This window comes from Orcinus orca, chromosome 19, assembly GCF_937001465.1.
Source record: "Orcinus orca chromosome 19, mOrcOrc1.1, whole genome shotgun sequence".
NCBI lineage: Eukaryota > Metazoa > Chordata > Mammalia > Artiodactyla > Delphinidae > Orcinus > Orcinus orca.
This window is the reverse complement of record NC_064577.1, coordinates 13033785-13055533: the sequence shown is the minus strand read 5'-3', so window position 1 is coordinate 13055533 and position 21749 is coordinate 13033785. Positions and strand designations below refer to the sequence as shown.

At 46.4% G+C, this 21749-nt stretch overlaps 1 protein-coding gene across 4 annotated transcripts in view; it reads left to right on the top strand.

Moving 5' to 3' along the window:
- PIK3R5 (phosphoinositide-3-kinase regulatory subunit 5) overlaps positions 1-21749 on the top strand; it is a 77484-nt gene that overhangs the window by 23669 nt on the left and 32066 nt on the right. For all 4 annotated transcript variants that reach the window (XR_007473341.1, XM_033422864.2, XM_004266851.4 and 1 more), the window contains exon 2: positions 20756-20871. Coding sequence is in view for 3 of the 4 variants with exons in the window: in XM_033422864.2 (XP_033278755.1) it covers positions 20769-20871 (103 nt within the window). In the remaining variant the exon portion in view is untranslated. The remainder of the gene's footprint in view (positions 1-20755; positions 20872-21749) is intronic.

The following is a 21749-nucleotide window of genomic DNA, read 5'->3' as shown; positions in this document are numbered from 1 at the left end:
CGAAGAAGATAAACAGATGACAAATAAGCATATAAAAAGATGCTCGACATCATAGATCATTAGGGGATTGGAAGTTAAAACAATAAGGAGATACCAGTATATACCTATTAGAATGGCTCAAATCCAAAAAACTGACAGCACCAAATGCTGGCAAGGATGTGGAGCAACAGGGACTCTGATTCATTTCCGGTAGGAATGCAAAATAGCACAGCTACTTTGGAAGACAGTTTGGTCGTTCCTTAGAAAGTCAAGACTTAGAAAGCTAAGTCTTGCAGTCGTGCTTCTAGATATTTACCCAAATGAGTTGAAAACTTATGTCCACCTACAAACCTGCACATGAATGTTTATAACAGCTGTATTCTGATTGCCAAAAACTGGAAGCAACCAAGATGTCCCTCGGTAGGTGAATGGGTAGACAGCCCAGGGTACATCCACAGAATGGAATCTCTTTTAGCAGTAGAAAGAAATGAGCCATGAAGCCACAAAAAGACTTGGAGGCGCCTCAGATGCATATTACTATGTAAAAGAAGCCAGTCTGAAAAGTCTACGTCATGTAAAATACCAACTGCATGACATTCTGGAAAAGGCAAAACTATAGAGACAGTAAAAAGATCAGTGGTTGTCAAGGGGTGGAGGGAGGGGAAGGGATGAGAGCATTGGGGATTTCTAGGGCAATGAAACTGTTCTGTATGATATTATGATGGTAGATACATGACATTTTTGTGTTTGGCAGAACCCATAGAATGTACAACACAAAGAGTGAACCTTAATGCAAACTGTGGACTTTAGTTAATACTATTGTATCGATATAGGTTCATAAATTGTGACAAATATACCGCTCTAGTGGAAGATATTAATAATAGGGGAAACCCTGGGTTGTGGGGGGAAGGGGGGCAGGGGGGTATATGGGAACTCTCTGTACTTTCTGTTCAATTTTTCTGTAAACCTACAACTACTCTAAGAAAGTTAAAGTTTATAAAAAGAAGAAAAAAAATAACTATTTCTTCATCTTCTTACATCAGTTGAAATCCGGCTCTGAGCCCCACCTATTCTGCCAGGAGCTGTCCGGGAGCTCAGAGTTTTAAACTTTCCTGCCACGAACTTTCCCCAAGGTGGTTGCTTTATTAGCATGGGGACAGAGCCAGGGGAGGGTACAATGTCCAGAAAGAAAGAAATGAATAGCACCATAAATTGTCCTGTATTTGTACCCTGTGGCCTGAAGAACAGCTCCTGGAAAGCTTGGGTTCTGGCCTGAATCTCTTTTGGTCTCTGGCAGAAGACTTACAGGAGGAAGCAGGTCTCTAAGGCAACGTGCCCCACACCGTGGGTGGCTAGAATGACTCGATCAACACGCCCCTCCCAGGACTGACTCATTGAGAAGTTACAAGAGATGTGATTTCCCCTCGAGGCCTGAGGAATATCCCCTGTTGCTCGTAGGGTCACAGCGTCATTGCTACACATTTGGGTGGGGCTTTGGGTTGTAGTACATTTGCAAACTCACCTAACTGTCCAGGGAGACTCCGCCTGGGTCTTGCGCCAGGCGCTGGGGTTGGAACCGTGTGCATGGTGGACGAGCCACTGTCGTCAAAGCTGAAAGTCCAGCGGAGGAAGCAGTCACAGCGCAGGTGAAGGTGAAGCAGAGTCGGAGGGGGTGGGCACCCAACCCAGCCTGGGAGTCTGGAGGCCTTCCCTAAAGAAGTGACCAAAAGAATGTGTATTAAGAGCCTAAGAGCCATATTGTAACGGAAAAGAATCTGAAAAAGAATAGATACGTATGTGTGTATAACTGAATCACTTTGCTGTGCACTTGTAACTAATGCAACATTGTAAGTCTTCAGTTTAAAGAAAAAAAAAGAATCTCTAGGAGGGAAAAAAAAAGATACAGTTAAAAAAAAGAAAGCCAGATCAAAAGCAGGAGGATGGTGGAAATGTTTCAGGCCGAGGGAGCATGGGCAGGAAGAAGTCTCTAATGGACAAGGAAGGTAGGGGTGTGAGACTGGCCAGGGAGGAAGGGCCGGGACTTCCCGGTGCCTTATAAGCAGGGTTAGGGGGTCGAACTTTGTCCTAAGGCAAGGGAAAACCATTAGAAAGCTTTAAGAGGCAGGGAGGTAATGACAGTCAGATGTGCTTTTTCAGAGACAGTTCTGCATAGAACAACGTCTATGTTCTGATGCTGTGCATGTAAGAAGAGAATGTGTGTGGGGGGAGGGATGGGGTATGTTACGTAGGCCTGTAAATGCATTAACAAGACTGGAAGGATAACAGGCCAAACTGAGTGGAGAGTGTGTGTTTGAAAAGGGAAAGTGGGGTGCAGGTAGATGGTCAGGCTAAGAAAACCTTTCAAGGTTTATTCTGTACACTTATGTATTATGTGAGTCTTTAAAAAACCATTTTTATTGGGGTGTGGTTTACATACAGTGAAATGCACAAGTTTTATTGTACAGTTTGATGGGTTACGGAAAATGTGTAACCTTGTAACTCCTATCAAGATATAGAATATTTCCATCATCCCAGGAAGTTCTCTCAGGCCCATTCCTGGTCGTCTCTCCTTGTACATTCCAGGGATAACTACCGTTCTGATTTATTTCACCATAGATTCGTTTTGCCTGTTCTAGAACTTCTTGTAAATGGTACCACAGAGTATCTATTTTTTGGGGGGTCCAGCTTATTTGCACATACACGTTTTGGGTATTCATCCATGTTGTCGCACACATTCAAAGTTTGCTCTTTTTAATTCCTTCCATCACCTAGTAGTCATGGCTTATGTGAATACACCAGATAGGTTTATTCACTCACCTATTCATGGATTGGGTTGTTTCCGGTTTGGGGCTATGACGAATAAAGCTTCCATGAACATTTTTGCACAAAGTTTTTTGTTGACGCGTGTTTTCATTTATTTTGGGTAAAGAGGTGGAATTATTGGGTCAAAATGGTAGGGATTTGTTAACTTTATGTACCTGCCAAGCTGATTTTCAGAGTAGTTACACCAATAATGTATGGTTGCCCTATATCCTCACCAATTTGCTAGTGTTAATCATTTTACTTTTAGGTATTCTAATATAGTATAATCTCATTGCGATTTGAAATCTGCATTTTCCTGATGACTGATAATGATAAACATCTTTTCATGTGTTTATTGACCATTTGGATATCTTTTGTGAAGTGTCTGTACTTATTTGTTCCATTCTGGAATATAAGTCATTTATCAGATATATGGATTGTGAATATTTTCTCCCAGGCTGTGGCCATTCTATAATTTTGTCATTTAAAAATATTACATAATTGGAATCATACATTAGATAATCTTTGGCTTTTTGATTCAGCATAATTTTCTGGAAATGCATCCAGGTTTTTGTGTGTATCAATGACTGTTTCCTTTTTATTGCTGAAGAGTGTTCCATGGTATAGATGTACCATCATTTGTTTAACTATTCGCTCACTAAAGGACATGTGGGTTGTTTCCAGTTTGGGGATATTATGTGCAAAGCTGCTGTAAACAGGCACGTGCAGGTTTTTGTGTGAACACAAGTTTTCATTTCTCTGAGACAAATGTGCAGGAGTGCAGTTGCTTGGCCATATGTTAGTTCTAATGTATGTATTTACTGCTGTAGATTTCCCTCTCAGAACTGCTTTAGCCGTGTCCCACAAATTTTGATATGTTGTATATCCATTTTCATTCTGTTCAATGAATTTTTGGATTTCCCTTGAGACTTCCTCTCTGATCTATGAATTATTTAGATGTGTGTTTCATTTTCAAGTGTTTGGAGATTTTCCTGGTATAGTTGTTACTGCTTTCTAGTTTGATTTCATTGTGGTCATAGAACGTACTCTGTGTTATTTCAGTTCTTTTAAATGTGTTGAGGTTGGTTTTATGGCCCAGGATATTGTCTGTCTTGGTATAGATTCCATGGATAATTGAAAAGAATGTATACTTTGCTGTTGTTGGGTGGCATGTTCTATAAATTGATGAGATCCTGTTGGTTGATTGTGTTATTGCGTTTCTACGTGGTTGTTCTATCAGTTGTTGAGAGAGGGATGTTGAAGTCTCTAAGTATATAGATTTGTCAGTCTCTCCTTTCCATTTTATCATTTTTTCCTCCACAGATTTTGTAACTCTGTTGTTTGATGAAAGCACGTTTAGGATTGCTGTGTCTTCTCGGTGGACTGACCTTTTTGTCATTATATAACATTCCTCTCTGTCTGTGGTATTTTCTTTCCTCTGAAGTCTGCTTTATCTGATATTAATATAGCCACTTCTGCTTCCTTTTGATAAACGTTTAAATGATATATCTTTACCTAATTACTACTTTCAACTTGTCTGTATCATTATATTTGGAAGTGAGTTTATGATAGACAACAAATAGTTGAGTCATGATTTGTAATCCACTACCAATCTCTGTCTTTTTTTTGTTTTGTTTTGTTTTGTTTTCCGGTACACGGGCCTCTCACTGTTGTGGCCTCTCCCGTTGCGGAGCACAGGCTCCGGACGTGCAGGCTCAGCGGCCACGGCTCATGGGCCCAGCCGTTCCGCGGCATGTGGGATCTTCCCGGACCGGGGCACGAACCCGTGTCCCCTGCATCGGCAGGCGGACTCTCAACCACTGCGCCACCAGGGAAGCCCCAATCTCTGTCTTTTAATTGGTGCATTTAGCCCAATTAAATTTAATGTAATTACTGATATGTTAGGGCTTAAGTCTGCTATTTTATTATTTGTTTCGTGGGTTTTTTTCTGTGTTTTTGTTGTTGTTTCTGGGTTTTTCCTATGCCTTTCTATAGATTACTTGAACTTTTTTTGAGAAATCATTTTGATTTATCTATAATGTTTCTATATGTATCTCTTATATAGCTTTCTAAGTGGTTGCTCTCGATATTATTTTATATACATAACTTATCGCAGTTTAATTATGTCATAATTTTACCAGTTCTGATAAAATATAGAAATCTTACTTCTTTTTAGGCCCCTTTACCTTTTTCCCATTTATTATAAAATCGTCTTAAATATTTACTCTGCATTTATTTATTTATTATCTGCATACATTTAGCACTATATGAGACAAGTGTTATAAGTTGTTATTCGCCATCAAACATAATTTAGAAAACTCAAGAGAAGGGAAGTCTATTGTATTTACCCAGATTTTTGCTTGCCACGTTCTTTCTTCAATCCTGATATTGCAAAAGATATTTTTCTTTCATCATCTTCTTTCTGTTTAGAGAATTTCCTTTAGCCATTCTTTTAGAGTAGGTCTGCTGGCTACAAATTCTCTTAGTTTTTCTTCATCTGAGAACGTTTTGGTTTCCCCTTCATTCCTGAAAGATATTTGCACTGGATATAGGATTCTAGGTTGAGAGTTCTTTTCTTTCAGCACTTGGAAAACTGCTGCTCCATTCCTTTTGGCCTTCATGAATTCTGATAAAAAATCCACTGTCGTCTGAATTATTTTTCGTCTAAGAGAAGATGTTGTTCCTCTATTGCTGCTTTCAAGATTTTTCCTTTGTCTTTAGTTTTTATAAGTTTGACTGTGATGTATCTTGGTGTGTATTTCTTGGATTTATTTTGTTTGGGATTCATACAACTTCTTGAATCTGTAGTTTTATGCATTTTGCCAAATTTTGCCAAGTTTTCAGCCATTATTTCTTTGAGTAGTTTTTTTTAGCTCTGTCTTCTCTCAGTGGGACTCAGATGACACGCATGTTAAACCTATTTGTTATAGCCCCACATTTCCTTGAGGCTCTGTTCATTTTTCTTCATTTGATTTTCTCTCTGTTGTTCAGATTGGATAATGTTATTGTTGTGTGTTCAAGTTCATTGATTCTCTCCTCTGTGCCCTCCATTCTTTTTTTTTTAAATTCTTTTTAAAATTTATTATTTTTGGCTGCATTGGATCTTTGTTGCTGCACGCAGGCTTGGGGCTTCTCTTGTTGCAGAGCACAGGCTCTAGACATGCAGGCTTCAGTAGTTGCAGCATACAGTCTCAGTAGTTGCGGCACACGGGCTCAGTAGTTGTGGCACACGGGCTTAGTTGCTCCGCAGAATGTGGAATCTTCCCAGACCAGGGATCGAACCCATGTCCCCTGCACTGGCAGGCAGATTCTTAACCACTGTGCCACCAGGGAAGTCCTGTCCCCTCCATTCTGCTGTTGAACTCATCCACTGAATTTTTTATTTCAGTTATTATATTTTTCAGTTCTAAAATTTCCATTTGGTACTTATTTGTGTCTTCTATTTCTTTGCTGAGACTTTTCTAGTTTTCATGTGTTTATAGTCATTCATTGAAGCATTTTAAATAATGGTTGCTTGAAAGTCTTTTTCAGATATTTTTAACCATCTGTCATTTTGGTGTTGGCATCTACTGATTGCATTTTTTCATTCAGTTTAAGATCTTCCTTATTCTTGATATGACTAGTTATTTTCTACTGAAATCTGGACATTTGGGGTATTTTGTTATAAGAGTTTTAAGGCTCTGCATCTTATTTAAACCTCTGCTTTGCTGAGGTTCTCCAACACGTCCCTGAAAGGGAGAGTGGGGCAGGGGGTGGGGAGGGGGAACTGCCTTTTTACTGCCAGGTGAGGGTGTAAATCCAGGTTCCATTCTCAGCTTCCACTGATACTGAGGAGATGCTCCTTATTACTGCTGGGTGGATGGAGTGGGAATTCTGGCTTCACACTAGGCCTCCACCGATACCTCCCTGGCTGGGAGGGACAGGAGTGCCTCATTACTGCCCCATTGACACCATGGGGTAGAGGAGGTGACCTCATTACTGCTGGGCAGCCGTGAAAGCCCTGACTCTCACTACACTTCCTCTGACACCGCCCCAGAGTGGGGGGAGTGCTCTTTACTGTCTGGTGGGGCTGGACATGCAGGCATCCCAGTGGTCTCCGTTGAGACTGCACGGTGGAAGGGGGCTTATCACTGCCAGTGTGCATGGAACGCCTGGCTCCCTACTAGGCTTTCTCAGACACCGTCTACGTTTGGGGGAGGGGTTGGGCACCTCATTATAGCCTGGCCAGAGCTAATGAATGGTATTCATGAACGGGACAGAGAGAGAGAGAAGGCGAGAGGTTTTTCTTATATAACTGGGCAAGAGCTGAAAGAGAGTGAAAAAGAGACCAAAGAAGATGGACACGCTGGTGTCTGAGAACAATCACCTGCTGTTGGATTAATGGAGGGAAGATGGATGGTGAACTGTCTTCACTGTGGGAGGGAGGAAACGATAGTCAAGGTCAGAGATCATGAATTAGGCAGTCTGTCTCAAATTTATTCCAATGGCAAAGCATCTATCTGGAAGTCTCAGTGCTCCATAGAATCTTCTTTGCCTAAAACTATGAAATATTCTTGTCTGTCTCACAAACTGGAAATGGTTCTGCAGAAAGTGAGCAGCTATAACGAATGCAGTTTGTCAGAACCACAGTCTTTTTCCACATCCAGAAAAATCAGAAAGCTGCCAGTATATGTGTAATTGGCCTTCCTGGAGTTTCTACATTTGCATTCATTTGCTGTTTTATTACTCCGTGAGCATTTGCTGGCAAACAAGACAGGCTCTAAATTTGAAAGTTGGCGAGATTAAACAGCCTCCAGTGCCAGGTGCCGGGGTTTGGCCCAGGGGCCCATAGAATTTGGTTGCTGCCTGCAGTTTATATCTCGGTAAATTCTTAGAGTCTTTCTCTGGTTCCCCATCTTCACAGTCATTTCATTTTGCCCATCTCTGGCTCCATTATGGTTTCCTTTATGTACACAGAGAAGCTAAATTGCCTAGGTCCTGCCAAGAAAGGACATGCCTCACTTACCAGCTGAGAGAATGCTCTGTGCCTCAGTCTTCTCATCTGTAAAATGGGAAAATGGAGATAAGAGAGTGTCTACCTCATATGGGTTGAATGAGTTAATTCATAGAGAGCACCTAGACAGTGCCTGGCACATAGTAAGCCCTCAATTAGCATTAGCTGCTGTTATTATAATTATTACATACAAAGGCAACATGATGCCTCCCGTTGTCTTTCAATCTAACATGCATACATGTTAGCATCTTTCTCCTTCCCCTTTTCCTCACGTCTGCTTCATCCGCTCCCTACCGTCCCACGCCATCACCACCCACCTTTTCACATGTCCTACCTCTCCTGGCCCTGGAGTCGTTCCACTGCCCACTAGCCACTGTCACTGCCGTCACAGACCTGTTTGTTAAACGTCCCTCCAGGAATCTTATATCTTGAAAAATAAGCTAGGACAGAGGAAGTGAGCCACCCTAACCCAGGGAGATTGAATCACTGACAGTGAGGATTGAGGCAATTTTTGTGCACGATGTCTTCCCGGGAAGCCTCAAATGATAACACCGAGGTAAGACCACATACTCAGCCTTTTGGGTGTCTAGAACACAGTAGAGATAACTTCCTGTGAACATGGTGTAAGTGAGAACGTGGGATTTGGGAGTCAGGCCAACTTAGGATGTGCGTCCAGCTCAGGCCATAAGAACTATGACCACAGGAATTTGGCCAAATAAATGGCACACCCTCCCTGAACTTCAGGAATTGTACACAACTGTGAGTGTGTCATGGGGTCATTATGATCATGAAATTAGACAATCAGGGGCTTCCCTAGTGGCACAGTGGTTGAGAATCTGCCTGCCAATGCAGGGGACACGGGTTCGAGCCCTGGTCTGGGAAGATCCCACATGCTGCGGAGCAGCTAAGCCCGTGTGCCACAACTACTGAGCCTGCGCACCTAGAGCCTGTGCTCTGCAACAAGAGAAGCCACAGCTATGAGAACCCCTCACACCGCAACGAAGAGTAGCCCCCGCTCGCCGCAACTAGAGAAAGCCCGCACACAGCAACAAAGACCCAGCCCAGGGTCAAAAATACCCAGCCCGGTGCGGCCAAAAAAATAAGTAAATAAATAAAATAAATCTATTAAAAAAAAGCAAAACTAGACAATCAAGTGGAAGTACCCAGCCCAGGACCTGATGTGGACCGGCCACCCTGTATTAAGCAGTCTGTCCTCTTTCCTTACCTCCTGTTCTCTAGGCTGAAACTGATAGAGAATTGACATTCCTATGTAATATCCCACAGATGTTGATTAATTCTTCTTTTGTTTTTTACTCTTTTTAAAAGTTGAGATAAAATACCTATGACATAAAGTTTACCATCTTAACTGTTTTGAAGTGTACAGTTCAGTAGTGTTTTTCACATTGTTATGCAACTAACCTCCAGAACTCTTTTCATCTTGTAAAACTAAGACTCTGTACCCATTAAACAACTCCCCGTTCCCTTCTCCACCAAAACCTGGCAACACCGTTCAGCTTTCTGTCTCTATGACTCTGACTACTTCGGGTGCCTCATAGAAGTGAAATCATACAGTATTTGTCTTTTTGTGACTGGCTACGTCACTTAGCATAATGTCCTCAAGATTCCTCCACGTTGGAGCGTGTAACAGGACTTCTTTCATTTTAAAGGCTGAATAATATCCCCTTGTATGTATAGAGCACATTTTGTTTATCCATTCATCTGTCAGTGGACACTTGGGTTGCTTCTACGTTTTGCCTGTTGCGAATGCTGCAGTGAACATGGGTGTATAAAAATACGTTCAGGTCTCTGCTTTCAATTCTTTTGGGTATATGCCAAGAAGTGGAGTTGCTGGATCCTGTGGTAATTCTGTTTTTAATATTCTGAGGAATCACCATACTGTTTTCCACAGTGGCTGACCCATTTTACATTCCCACCAGCAGTGCACAAGGGTTCCATTTTCTTCCCATCCTCACTAACACTTATTTCTGTTTTATTTTGTTTTTCATAATAACCATGCTAATGTGTGTGCAGTGGTACCTCACTGTGGTTTTGATGTGCATTTCCCTAATGATTAGAGCTGTTAAGCATCTTTTTATGTGCTTATTGGCCAATTATATATCTTTGTGGAGAAATGGTTATTGAAGTCCTTTGACCATTTTTCTTTTTTATTTGCCTGCAGTGGGTCCTAGTTGCAGCACATGGGTTCTTTAGTTGCGGCATGAGGGGTCTTTAGTTGTGGCATGCAGGGTCTTTTAGTTGCGGTGTGCGGGATCTAGTTCCCTGACCAGGGATCAAACCCGGGCCCCCAGCATCGGGGGTGCGGAGTCTTAGCCACTGGACCACCAGGGAAGTCCCACTTTGACCTTTTTTTTAAAAAAATAAATTTATTTGTTTATTTATTTTTGGCTGCATTGGGTCTTTGTTGCTGCTAGCAGGCTTTCTCTAGTTGCGGTGAGCGAGGCTACTCTTCATTGTGGTGTGCGGGCTTCTCACTGCAGTGGCTCCTCTTGTTGTGGAGCAAGGGCTCTAAGTGCGTGGGCTTCAGCGGTTGTGGCTCACGGGCTCTAGAGCACAGGCTCAGTAGTTGTGGTGCACGGGCTTAGTTGCTCCGTGGCATGTGGGATCTTCCCAGACCAGGGCTTGAACCCATGTCCCCGCAGACAGATTCTCCACCACTGTGCCACCAAGGAAGCCCTTTGACTATTTTTAAATTGGGTTTCTTTGTTGTTGTTGAGTTGTAGGAGTTCTTTATATATTCTGTATATTACGTCCTTGTCAGACATATGATCTGCAAATATTTTCTCCCTTTCTGTAGGTTGCCTTTTCACTCTCTTGATGGTTTCCTTCGATGCAGTTTTAAATTTTGATGTAGTCAAGTTTCTCTATTTTTTCTTCTGTTGCCTGTGCTTTGGTGTCTTTTCCAAGAAATCATTGACACATCTGATGGGATGAAGCTTTCCTCCTGTTTTCTTCTGAGTTCTGTAGTTAAGCTCTTTATGTTTAGGTCTCTGATTCATTTTGAATTAATTCGTTATGGTATTGAATCTTCCTGTCTACCAACAGGGTGTGCATTTCCATTTATCTGCCTTCCTTTGTGTCCCTCGAAAGTTTTATTTCATTAAAATCCTACAGATTTTAAAAGTTTATTTTCTTTTCTTTTATTCTTTTTGTTGTTATGTATGTGGGTCTTTTTTTTTCCAACACCATTTCTGTTTTTCTTCTGTAGGACTGAACGATATTAATTTCTATCCAGCCACCTTACCTAATTCTCTTCTTTGTGAGAGCCATTTTTCAGTGGATTATTTTGGCTTTCTATAAACATTTTGAGGGTGGAAAAACGGTGAATTATGCCAAATCTATAATTGGCAAAGCCGTAATTCATAGTGAGCCTCCATGAATAACACACGACACGTAAAGTCTCAGAAAGTACTTCACCCTCACACTGTTCTTGGAGTTACTCGAAATACCCTGGCTGAGCAAGAAATGAATTAAAATAAAGAACTCTTAAATAGGGACGACATGGTACAAAACAGCAAGCAATGAAATAAATGAAACTTAAAACCACTGTCCAGAAAAAACTATTATTACCATAGTTATGATGTTTACTGTTAATTTCAAAAATAATCATTTCAGGAATTGTAATGCAGTGTAAAATTATTTAACACAAATACAAATATTTTATCTGTATTTTAAAAGAGGATGTAATGTCACAACATTCAGATTAAGAGAGGGGCTAAAATCACAGATTAAAAAATAACTTCAAGAAGTATATAGGAATTCTAGGGACTTCCCTGGTGGCCCAGTGGGTAAGACTCCGCACTCCCAATGCAGGGGGCCTGGGTTCGAACCCTGGTCGGGGAACTAGATCCCGCATGCATGCCGCAACTAAGAAGTCCACATGCCGCAACTAAAGATCCCGCGTGCCACAACTAAGACCCGGCACAGCCAAAATAGATAAATAAAATAAATAAATATCTAAAAAAATTATATAGGAATTCTAGATCCAGATTCTCGCTAAGAATTTTAAAAATCTGACTCAAATCAATGATACTGTCAGAAAACCTAAATTTACAAAGTTGGCATGTGAAGAAGTTGAATACCTACACAGCCCAAAAGCTCTGGAAGAAATTTGAAAAAGTATTGAATCTTGAGGAGAGGAGCTGAGGTCACTCACTTCCGGGCAGTGGTGTCTGATTCTCACCCAAGCCAGAGGGTGCCGTGACTGTCCTGTGGTTCTAGACTGAGATTCTAGTTATAGATTTGCCACTTTCTTTTTAAAAAATTTATTTTATTGAAATATAGTTGATTTACAATGTGGTGCTGATTTCTGCTGTACAGCAAAGTGATTCAGTTATGCATATATGTATTCTTTTTCATATTCCTTTCTATTATGGCTTATTACAGGATATGGAATATAGTTCCCTGTGCTCTACAGTAGGACCTTGTTGCTTGTCCATTCCATATATATTAGTTTGCATCTGTTGATTCCAAACTCCCAATCCATCCCTCCCCCACTACCTTCCCCCTTGGCAACCACAAATCTATTCTCTATACCTGTGAATCTGTTTAGATTCCACATATAAGTGATATCGTATGATATCTGTCTTTCTCTTTCTGACTTACTTCACTTAGTATGATAATCTCTAGGTCCATCCATGTTGCTGCAAATAGCATGACTTCATTCTTGTTTATGACTGAGTAAATTCCATTGTATAGATACACATCTTCTTTATTCATTCATCCATCGACGGACATTTAGGTTGTTTCCACGTCTTGGCTATTGTAAATAGTGCTGCTATGAACATCTGGGTGCATGTATCTTTTCAAATTATGGTTTTGTCTGGATATATGCCCAGGAGAGGGATTGCTGGATCATATGAAATTTGCCACTTTCTAATCTGAACAAGTCCTTCATTGCTTGGAGCCTCCATTTTCCTCTCTGTAGAATGGGAGAGTTGCACTAGATGGTCTCTAAGGTGCTTTCCTAGTCTTATAGTCTAGTGTATAGTCTAGCATGTGTGTGGTGGGGATTTGGGTGTGAGTGTATTTGTAAAATAGAAAACGCTACTATGCATCAGAGTCATCCAGGGAGTGTTTTATTTCTTGGCCTGATCTCAAAGCCACCTGGAGTTGAAATGTATACATTAAGAAGGCACCCCGATAGCTAATAGATAGCATTTATTGAGTGCTTATTATGTACCAGGCACTATTCTAAACATTTTCCCACTTATTAACTCATTCTGCTCAACCTTCAGCTCTCGCAGACCCCAGGAACACACCTGGCATGCCCTGTCCTTTTAGGGGACACCAAATTGGTGATAGATGCAAATACATCAACATTTTATGGTAACATTGGGTCATAGTGTTATCAAGATACTCCAGAATGTATTAACTGCTAACTTTTCCCAGATTGCCATCAAAATGAATATACGGTTCAAACATTCTTCCAGAAAGCCCTCAGAGGCCCTCTAAAAGCCCCAGAGATTCTCAACCCCAGGTTAGGAACATGGGGTTCGGGGATCTTGAGGCAGCCAGCTCTGTGCTGGTCCACCCGCCCGTAATTAGGAACTGTGACTCCTCATTAAATAACAATTAAATCAAGTTCATGAAGGGCAGTGAAACCACCTGGAAAGATACAGAAAGGGTATATAAGGCTATGTAACTATATGAAGGGTTATATAGATCCAGATATATACCCTTCACCGAGCTTCCCCTAATGTTACAATTTATATGACATTGTACAGTTATCCAAACCAGGAAATGATCATTGGTACAAATCCTTATTTAGATTTTAGCCAGTGTCCCCCTAACGTCCCCTTTCAGTTCCAGAATCCAGTCCAGGATCCCACATTGCATTTAGTTTCTGAGTCGTCTTAGTCTCTCCTCCAGGCCGTGACAGTTCCTCAGTCTTGCCTTATTTTTTATGACCTTGACTCTTCGGTGAGTTACTGGTGAGTTATTTTATAGAATTTCTCTCCATTCAGTTTTGAATGATTTCTCATGATTAGATTGTGTGGTTAGGAATTTTTGGCAAGAATCCCACAGAAGTGATGTTATGTCCCTTTCAGTGCAGCATATCAGGATATCAGGGGATATGTGATGTTGATATGTCTTATTATCGGTGCTATTAAGTTTGGTCATGAAGTTACGGCAGTGCTGGATTTCTCCACTGTGAAGTTATTGTTTTCTTTTTTTTTTTTTGTAATTGATCAGTTTCTTGGGGGAAATACTCTGAGACCATGAAATCTCTCATTTTCTCTCAGATTTTCACTCACAGATTTTAGCATCCACTGGTGGATCTGGCCTGCAGTAATTATTACCGTGGTGTTTGTCTAATGGTCATTTTGTATTTCTCTCATTCCTCCCGCATTTACTAATTGGAATTCTTTTGTAAAGAAGACCTGTCCCTTCCCCTCCATTTATGTTTTTTAGTTTATTATTTATGACATTAGTGTAAACTCATGGGTATTGATTTTATCCTATGAATTATAATCCAACATTTTCATTATTTAGTTGTTCAAATTGTCCTGGCTTTGGCCATTGGAAGCTCCTTTAAGCTGGCTCCCATGTCTTTTTGACATTCCCCATCCTTTTTCAAGTACTGACTTATTTTCTGACTCTACAAGATGTTCCAGGTCTTCAGGTTTAACTTCTGTATTTCCTGTCCCAGTCCTAGAATCAGCCATTTCTCTAAGGAGCCCGGGTTCCTTTGATTGGAGAATGGTATTTAGAAACGAGGGTCTGGGCACTAGGTGTGCTCATCGTTACTGGGAAGTCGTTGTTTCTAGGCTCTCTCCGCAGACAGAGCTAGAAAATATATGTATGCATGTTAATCCAAGCTCACACACATCTTTTTTCCACTTCTGTATGTATCTATCTGAATATGCATGAAAAACCATGAGTCGATACTGATTTCTCCAGTTCCAGTCCAACACCATAAGGTGGTTCAGTCTAGACTTCTCACTTTTCCTTGTCTGTAACTTCTTTCTCCAACAGTGAGAAACTGGCTCTCATTATCTGTGATCTGTTTACTTATTTGTTCAGTCCTAGCATACACATGAAGAAGTTGCAGGATTTTTAACGCACATCCCTATAAGAAACAGATTTAGTAACTAGAACACAGTATTTGTATGTGGTTCTTTTTGTCTTTAGCCTTACAGTATCCAGTGAAAATACTACTTTCCAGAGTTACTCAAGGTGGTTCCTGTGTTCCCCATTCCTTTCAGTGCGGTTATGCTAATCATTTATAGTACCGTCAATTTGTTGTTTGTTTCCCATTTTTGTCCCCCGTGCCTCCCCATATCCTGGCCGATTTATTTCATTTGGGGTATGTAAAATATTGTTGTGGTTCTAAGAGTCAAAGCCATATATGGGGCTTCCCTGGTGGCGCAGTGGTTGAGAGTCCGCCTGCCGATGCAGGGGACACGGGTTCGTGCCCCGGTCCGGGAAGATCCCACATGCCGCGGAGCGGCTGGGCCCGTGAGCCATGGCCGCTGAGCCTGCGCGTCCGGAGCCTGTGCTCCGCAACGGGAGAGGCCACAACAGTGAGAGGCCCGCGTACCGCAAAAAAAAAAAAAACCCAAAAATTAGTTTGTAGAAGAGATTCTGCCTTACGAGGAGGAGAGTGGTGACCGAGAAGGGAGGACGATAGGAAGGGGGAGAGGGAGGAGTGACCCAGGACTGAGGCGAGCGGGGTCAGCACGGGACCACATGCCTTAGTGCTTCTCTTACGTCCACCTGTGGGACTGATTCTTCAAAGAATGGGCCTGGAATATTCCAGAACACCAGGGAAGCATTGTGGGGTGCCGCCAGACCCTGGCCCATACTTCCGTCCCTAGGAGATGTGGACCCTCCAGTTCTGCCGTTTTGCACTAAGTCCCCCAAGAAAAGAAGCTTTCTTCCCAGCTGCATGGGGGGCTGCATCAGGAAGCTGGACCCAGGCAGGCCCTGCCCCTCTGACTAGCCCTGCCCAGGAGGGGAGATGACCCCTGTCTTGCATCACAGGTCATGTCAACGTGTGAAGAGGCGGTCTCCCTCTGCCCTTGGGCACCCCCTTCCCCCAACCCCCTCCCCCTCCAGCTCCAGGACTCACTGTCCTGTTCAGGGTCCCCAGTAAGGGCTCATCCTTACTGGCTCAGAGGAGGAAGTTGGAGGTGGCAGCAGGCCCCGTTGTGGAATGTCTCAACACTACCCCACTGTGGCGGGGGGGCATTCCCATTCCTGGCAGCAGCTGGAATTTCACAACTCGAGCTCCTTTTAGTAAGGTGGCAACGGGGGTTGGGAGGGGGATGCCAGGGGAAACCAGGCCTTGCCCACCAAGGCTTTGAGAAAAGGCATCAGCCTTGGGGAGGGAGGGGTGCCACCTCTTCCCCATTCATCTCCGCCCCAAAGCCACGGGGGTTCTGCTGACAGAAGCGGCTGATGACTGACTCATCAAACAGAAATGAGCGTGCCAGCGGGCCAGGTGGCGAGCCGCGGGGGGCTGGCTTTACCCCCAGGACAGCTCAGCTGAGGATCCCCGGCCAGGCTCCCAGCCCTCGGCTCCCACGGCCCAGCGCCTTGGGCAAGTCCAGCCTCTCTGAAGACCCAGGGCAAGCTGTAGATGGCCTCAGGATGCCAGGGAGGCGGGGGCACACCGGGAACTCTGCCCAAGGGTAAGGTCTTGATCGTCTCCAATGAACGGCAGAGGACACTGAGGCCAGGAGATGGGAATGTTGCTCGGGGCCCAGAGAAGGGAAGATGCGTGGGCCACGGGCCTTGGGGCGCGTGCTGGGGAGCAGCCCTTAGCCTGTACAGGCTGCTCGCAGCGGCCCCAGGACGCTGCTCTAAGGAGAGGGCTGCAGCAGAAGTGACATCGTCTGAGGATGTGCATTTGCATCTTGCCTTTGTATCAGTTACACTGCGACACAATAGGGCAGGGTGACTCATTCCTGCTTTGTGACACAGCCAACTTGTCTGTCGCAGCAGAGACCGGGCAGAGGGATCTTTAAACCTAGTTCACAGGGTTCAGCCCTCGCTCTGAGCTAGAGAATGACTGGGCCCCTCAAGCCACCATGGTCATCGCCTGGTCCAGCCTAGATTGTTGCTTCTGTGGGCCCTGGTCCTCTTTCTGGAGGAGGCAGGGCTGCAGTGGACAGCTGGCATAGACAGACATGGCGGGCTCAAGATTCCCGGCAACTGGGAATGCAGGGCTCCTAATTAATGTTGGTTGATTGAGCCTGCACTCGCTGGGGTAGAAACATGAATTAGTTTTACTTGTCTCCCAGGAACTGCATCTGACTGTGCCAAGCGGCAGGCAGAGCCAGACTCCCTGCGTTGCCGCCTCCTAGCTGTGTGACCTTAGGCAAGTTGTTTAACCTCTCTGTGCCACAGAGTGCCCACGCGCCCTCCAGCTTCCCCCAAAGGTGGTCCGACCTTCAGCCTCTTACTGCTACGTTTCCCTCACCCGGCTGGGGGCCCTCCTGGTGAAGAATCAACAAAACAGCTCAAGTCTAGCTTTTCATCCAAGTATCTACCGCCACCTCCACCCTTCCGCAAGGCGCTCACATCTTTGCCTTGCCCAGCAGGGAGCCTGCCAGCCGCGCCTTCCGCTCCTCTTAGCCCTCCCGCGGCTCCCAGGTAGCCCAGAAGTAGGTTTGCTGGCTGGATAGAGAGTGAGCTGAGAACAAAAGGGCAGCATCCCCTCCTGGCAGGTGTCCCGTCTGAATAAGGGATTCTTTTTAAGCTCCTCTGCCCTTGGCCTTGGGGAGAGAAAGGAGGACCCTCTGGAATGGTCGACAAGCCCTCCTCTCTTCCCGGTCCTCTTGTATTGACGGGGGTTGCGGAGTGGGCAGCTGTACCAGTTCTGGACCCGTACCTCCCGGCAAGCCCCCCAGCGTGGTCGCCGGCCCCCGGCCCTGACAGCTCACGGTGACTCTTAGCACTTTAGCAGGTGGGTCGTTGAGCACCTTCCCTGCCATTTGGGATTTCGGAAGTCCTGCTTTATATCCTCGTCGATTTTTTCTGACGTTGATTCTCCCAGCCCCGCCCGGACCCGGGGTTGCCCCTTAGGCTCTCTGGGTCTCACCTCCTCCTCTGAGCACCGCCCCTGGGGCTGATCGGGGATGAATCAACCTGTGGGGACCAAGGCCTGCTGATGACATCTGGGCCAGCCACTCACGCTCCAAACTCATCCTTTTGAAGGTGCCTGGTCTTCTAGCTCCTCCAGTGGGTGCCGTCGGCCCTGAGCCTGCACAGGACCGAGCTCAAGAGTGTCTTGCACTTGGGTGTCCACTGCAGGCAGACGGACGAGGCCGCATCCTGAGTGTTCATGCCCAGGGACACGCATCCATGCTGGGCACCGGCACACCCGGGGAGGAGGGGCCTGATGTCTGCCTGGTGTGGCTCAGGGTCCACAGACCCCCTGTCTGGACTGCACACAAAGAGTTGGCACACAAAAGGCCCTAAGGTGACCACGAAAGTTGCCCTAGAAGGGCCCAAGGACGTCTTTGGACATCCAGGTGCCACTAATGGAAACACCCAAGGTCCATGGGCCTGACTCACCAGTGAAAGTGTTTCTGATCTCAGTCTGCCACCTCAGCCGCAGAAGGGTGGGTGGCCTGGGGGGCTGGTCCGTCCTGGGCCCCGTGCTCCAGGTCTCAGCCCGTGGCAGGTCCATTCCTGCACCCAGACCTTTGCACCTGCTGCCTCCTCTTTCTGGAACATTCTTCCCCCTCACTTCTCTCCTGGCCTCCTCATCCAGCTAAAAGGTCCCTTCTGAGAGGCTCTCCTGACCTCCCAACGACCTGGAGGGGGCCCCCCACTTGGCCCCCTCCCAGCACCATCACTTTCTTCTCAGCGTATATCCCCCTCTGCCGTGACCTCTTTCTTCGTCTGTTAGGTCGTCCCCTGTCTCTGTCTCCTACCACGGGGCACGCCTGCTTCATTCACTGCTGTGTCGTTAGTGCCCGGCACATAGTAAGGAGTTAGTAAATCCATGGAAGAATGAACGCATGCGTGCTGCTTTCCGTGTACCCACCCCCGTGCCATCCCAGGGATATCACCGAAGTGAAGTGATGCTGGGCAGCTCACAAAGGGCTTCTGTTTCTCTGGGTGCCTGGTTCCTCCCTGGCTGGGGAAGTAGGAGGTTTTGCCTACTGGGTCCGGGGTAGGATTTCCTAGCTCTTTGCATGTCGTTTGCATGGCTCAGCTCTGAGCTCTGTGCTTCTGCTTGTGGTTTCCTGGTCCATCCCCTGTTCCACAGAGCTGGACCACTGCTTCCTCGACTTCCTTCTATGACCTGGCCTGACCGGCCAGCCATGGGAGTCTGCCTGGACGGGGTGAACGCAGTGAAATTCCCAAGGGAAAGTGGGCTTGTGGCAAAGACTGTAACAGGAGACCTTTCGTGTCTTCTTTTCTTTTTTTTAATTTATTTATTTTTGGCTGCGTTGGGTCCTCATTGCTGCGCGCGGGCTTTCTCTAGTTGCGGTGAGCGGGGGCTACTTTTCGTTGCAGTGCGCGGGCTTCTGATTGCAGAGGCTTCTCTTGTTGCGGAGCACGGGCTCTAAGCGCACGGGCTTCAGTAGTTGTGGCTCACAGGCTCTAGAGCGCAGGCTCAGTAGTTGTGGCGCATGGGCTTAGCTGCTCCGCGGCATGTGGGATCTTCCTGGACCAGGACTCGAATCCGTGTCCCCTGCATTGGCAGGCGGATTCTTAACTACTGTGCCACCAGGGAAGTCCCAGCTTTCGTGTCTTGAAAGCTCGCTCAGCACATCCACTGTGGCATTTAATCTTCCCAACAGCCCTGGGGGGTTAGTACCATCGTCACACCCATTTTACAGATCAGTCAACTGAGGTTCAGAAAAGTTTAAAGAAACTGCCCATTTGCATGGCTAGCAAATACCAGAGTTGAGATCTGAATCCAAGTCTGTTGATGCCAGAGGCCAGGATTATTTGCTGCACTGCACTACCTGTCACAGCTTCCTGAGGGACCAAGGAGCCCTGACACATCACTGTGAAGCTGGGCTGGCCCTGCTGGAGGCTTTCAGAATGTGGCCCTTGGCATGGTTCCCTACCTGGTGCTAAAACCCCTTCTTAGATCTCCTCCACAGCAGCCCTCCAGCCTGAGCTAAACACCCCGGCTCTCTCCTCAGTAGGACGGGGGAAAGAAGGGGGTTCTTTTTTTTTTTTTTTTTTTTTTGGCTGTGCCTCGTGGCTTCTGGGATTTCAGTTCCCCAGTCAGGGATTGAACCCGGGCCCTCGGCAGCGAGAGCGTGGCGTCCTCTAACCACTGGACCGCCAGGGAGTTCCCAGAGGAATTCCCAGAAGGGGGTTCTTTGAAAGACCAAGCCAAGCAAGGTCTTTGAATAACTGGTAACGTTGCTAAGCCTCGGAGACAGCAAAGAAAAATGGCCGAAGTGGAGATGAGGGCAGAAAAGGACCAGGGGCCTGTGGCCTGGGCACCCAAGCAGAGGATGTGGCGGGGTGGAGGTGTGGCATGTGTGAATGCAGCCCCTGCCGGGCCCGAGCATCAGAGCCCCCGGCGCACTGGCGGGGAGCTCTGTGACCAGGCTCCCTGGCCATCCCTGAGGGGTGGGGCACGCAGGCCTGGAAATTCAGAGAAAGTCCCCCACGTGATCCTGATTTTTCCTTTGAGGTCCTCCTGCCCAGCACGGGGGTCTGGTCACGCCACGGGCACTCCCTGGGCTGTTGCAGCCACTCACCCCTGCCGGGGGTGGGGGCGGGGAGGGAGGGAGGGCTGCACCTCTCCACTCCCCCCGCCACCCCTCACTTCCCGTAGCCTGTGCTGGTGGGCCACAGGCGTGCCCCGTCCTGCCGTTCTGAGCCGCACCGCCAGGAGCCCAGGAGCCGGTCCAGCCCCGGAGGCAGCTGGCTCACGGCACCGGCTGTGAGTGCCCACTGTCTCTGCCGGCTGCCCTGCTAGGCCATGTGCTTCTCGAGTCCGGGGTTCTCCAGGCTGACCGGCGTCTGTCCCCCATGCAGGCGATGACTCAGGATGCAGCCAGGGGCCACGACATGCACGGAGGACCGCATCCAGCACGCCCTGGAGCGCTGCTTGCACGGGCTCAGCCTCAGTCGCCGCTCCACCTCCTGGTCAGGTAGGTCCCAGGGAGCCGGGGAGGCGCATCTGGGGCCCGGGGGAGCTGCAGGGGCTGTGGTGAGCACTGGTTCAGGCACGGAACTGGCAGGTTCTGGTTCCAGCCCTGCGTGTGTGACTCCGCGGACCTCACTTGGGCAGGTGCTCAGCACAGCAGCTGATGCAGAGTGGCCCCCGGTGGGTGGCAGTTTCTCCTTTCCCCCAGGCAGCCTTCCTCATCCTCCTCGTGAGCTAGAAGCTTAGCTCCCTGAAGAAGGCACTGGACCAGCTTAAAAATGCCACACTGCTGATTTCAGAAGAGCAGCTGGGTATCTCTAGACAGTTCTCCCCAGAATTCTCCTGTTTTCCTGGTATCTCGTTTTCTCCACAGCCCCATCCTCCTCTTCCCCATAGAACAAAGGAGAATCTCAGCAGAACTTCAGGGGATAGGAGGCCTCCGTGTTCCGTGATCCCCAGGACTGAGAAACAGGGGTATCTGCAGGCTGGGGCCATTGTCTCCAAGGCTAGAGATTAACTTAGTAACTCCTTATGCTCAAAAAGATTTTCCGCGCCTCGCTTGCCTCCCTAACTACCCCACGAGGTAGATACCCATGCTCCTTGAACATAACTGGTTCCTTCCTACCTCAGGACCTTTGCACTTGCTGCCTGGAATTCTTCCCTCAGAATGACGCAGAGCTGGCTCCTTCTCATTCAGGTCTCAACTCAAATGTCACCTCCCCTCAGAGGCTTTCCTTGGCCACTGGAATTAAGCGGATCTGACTTAAAACTGTCTCTCACTGGCTGTAGGAACTTGTGCAAGTCCCTTAGCCTCTCAGGACTCACCTGCCTTGCCTGTAAAATGAGAATAATAACAGCAGGAACCACCTTCCTGAGGGGGGG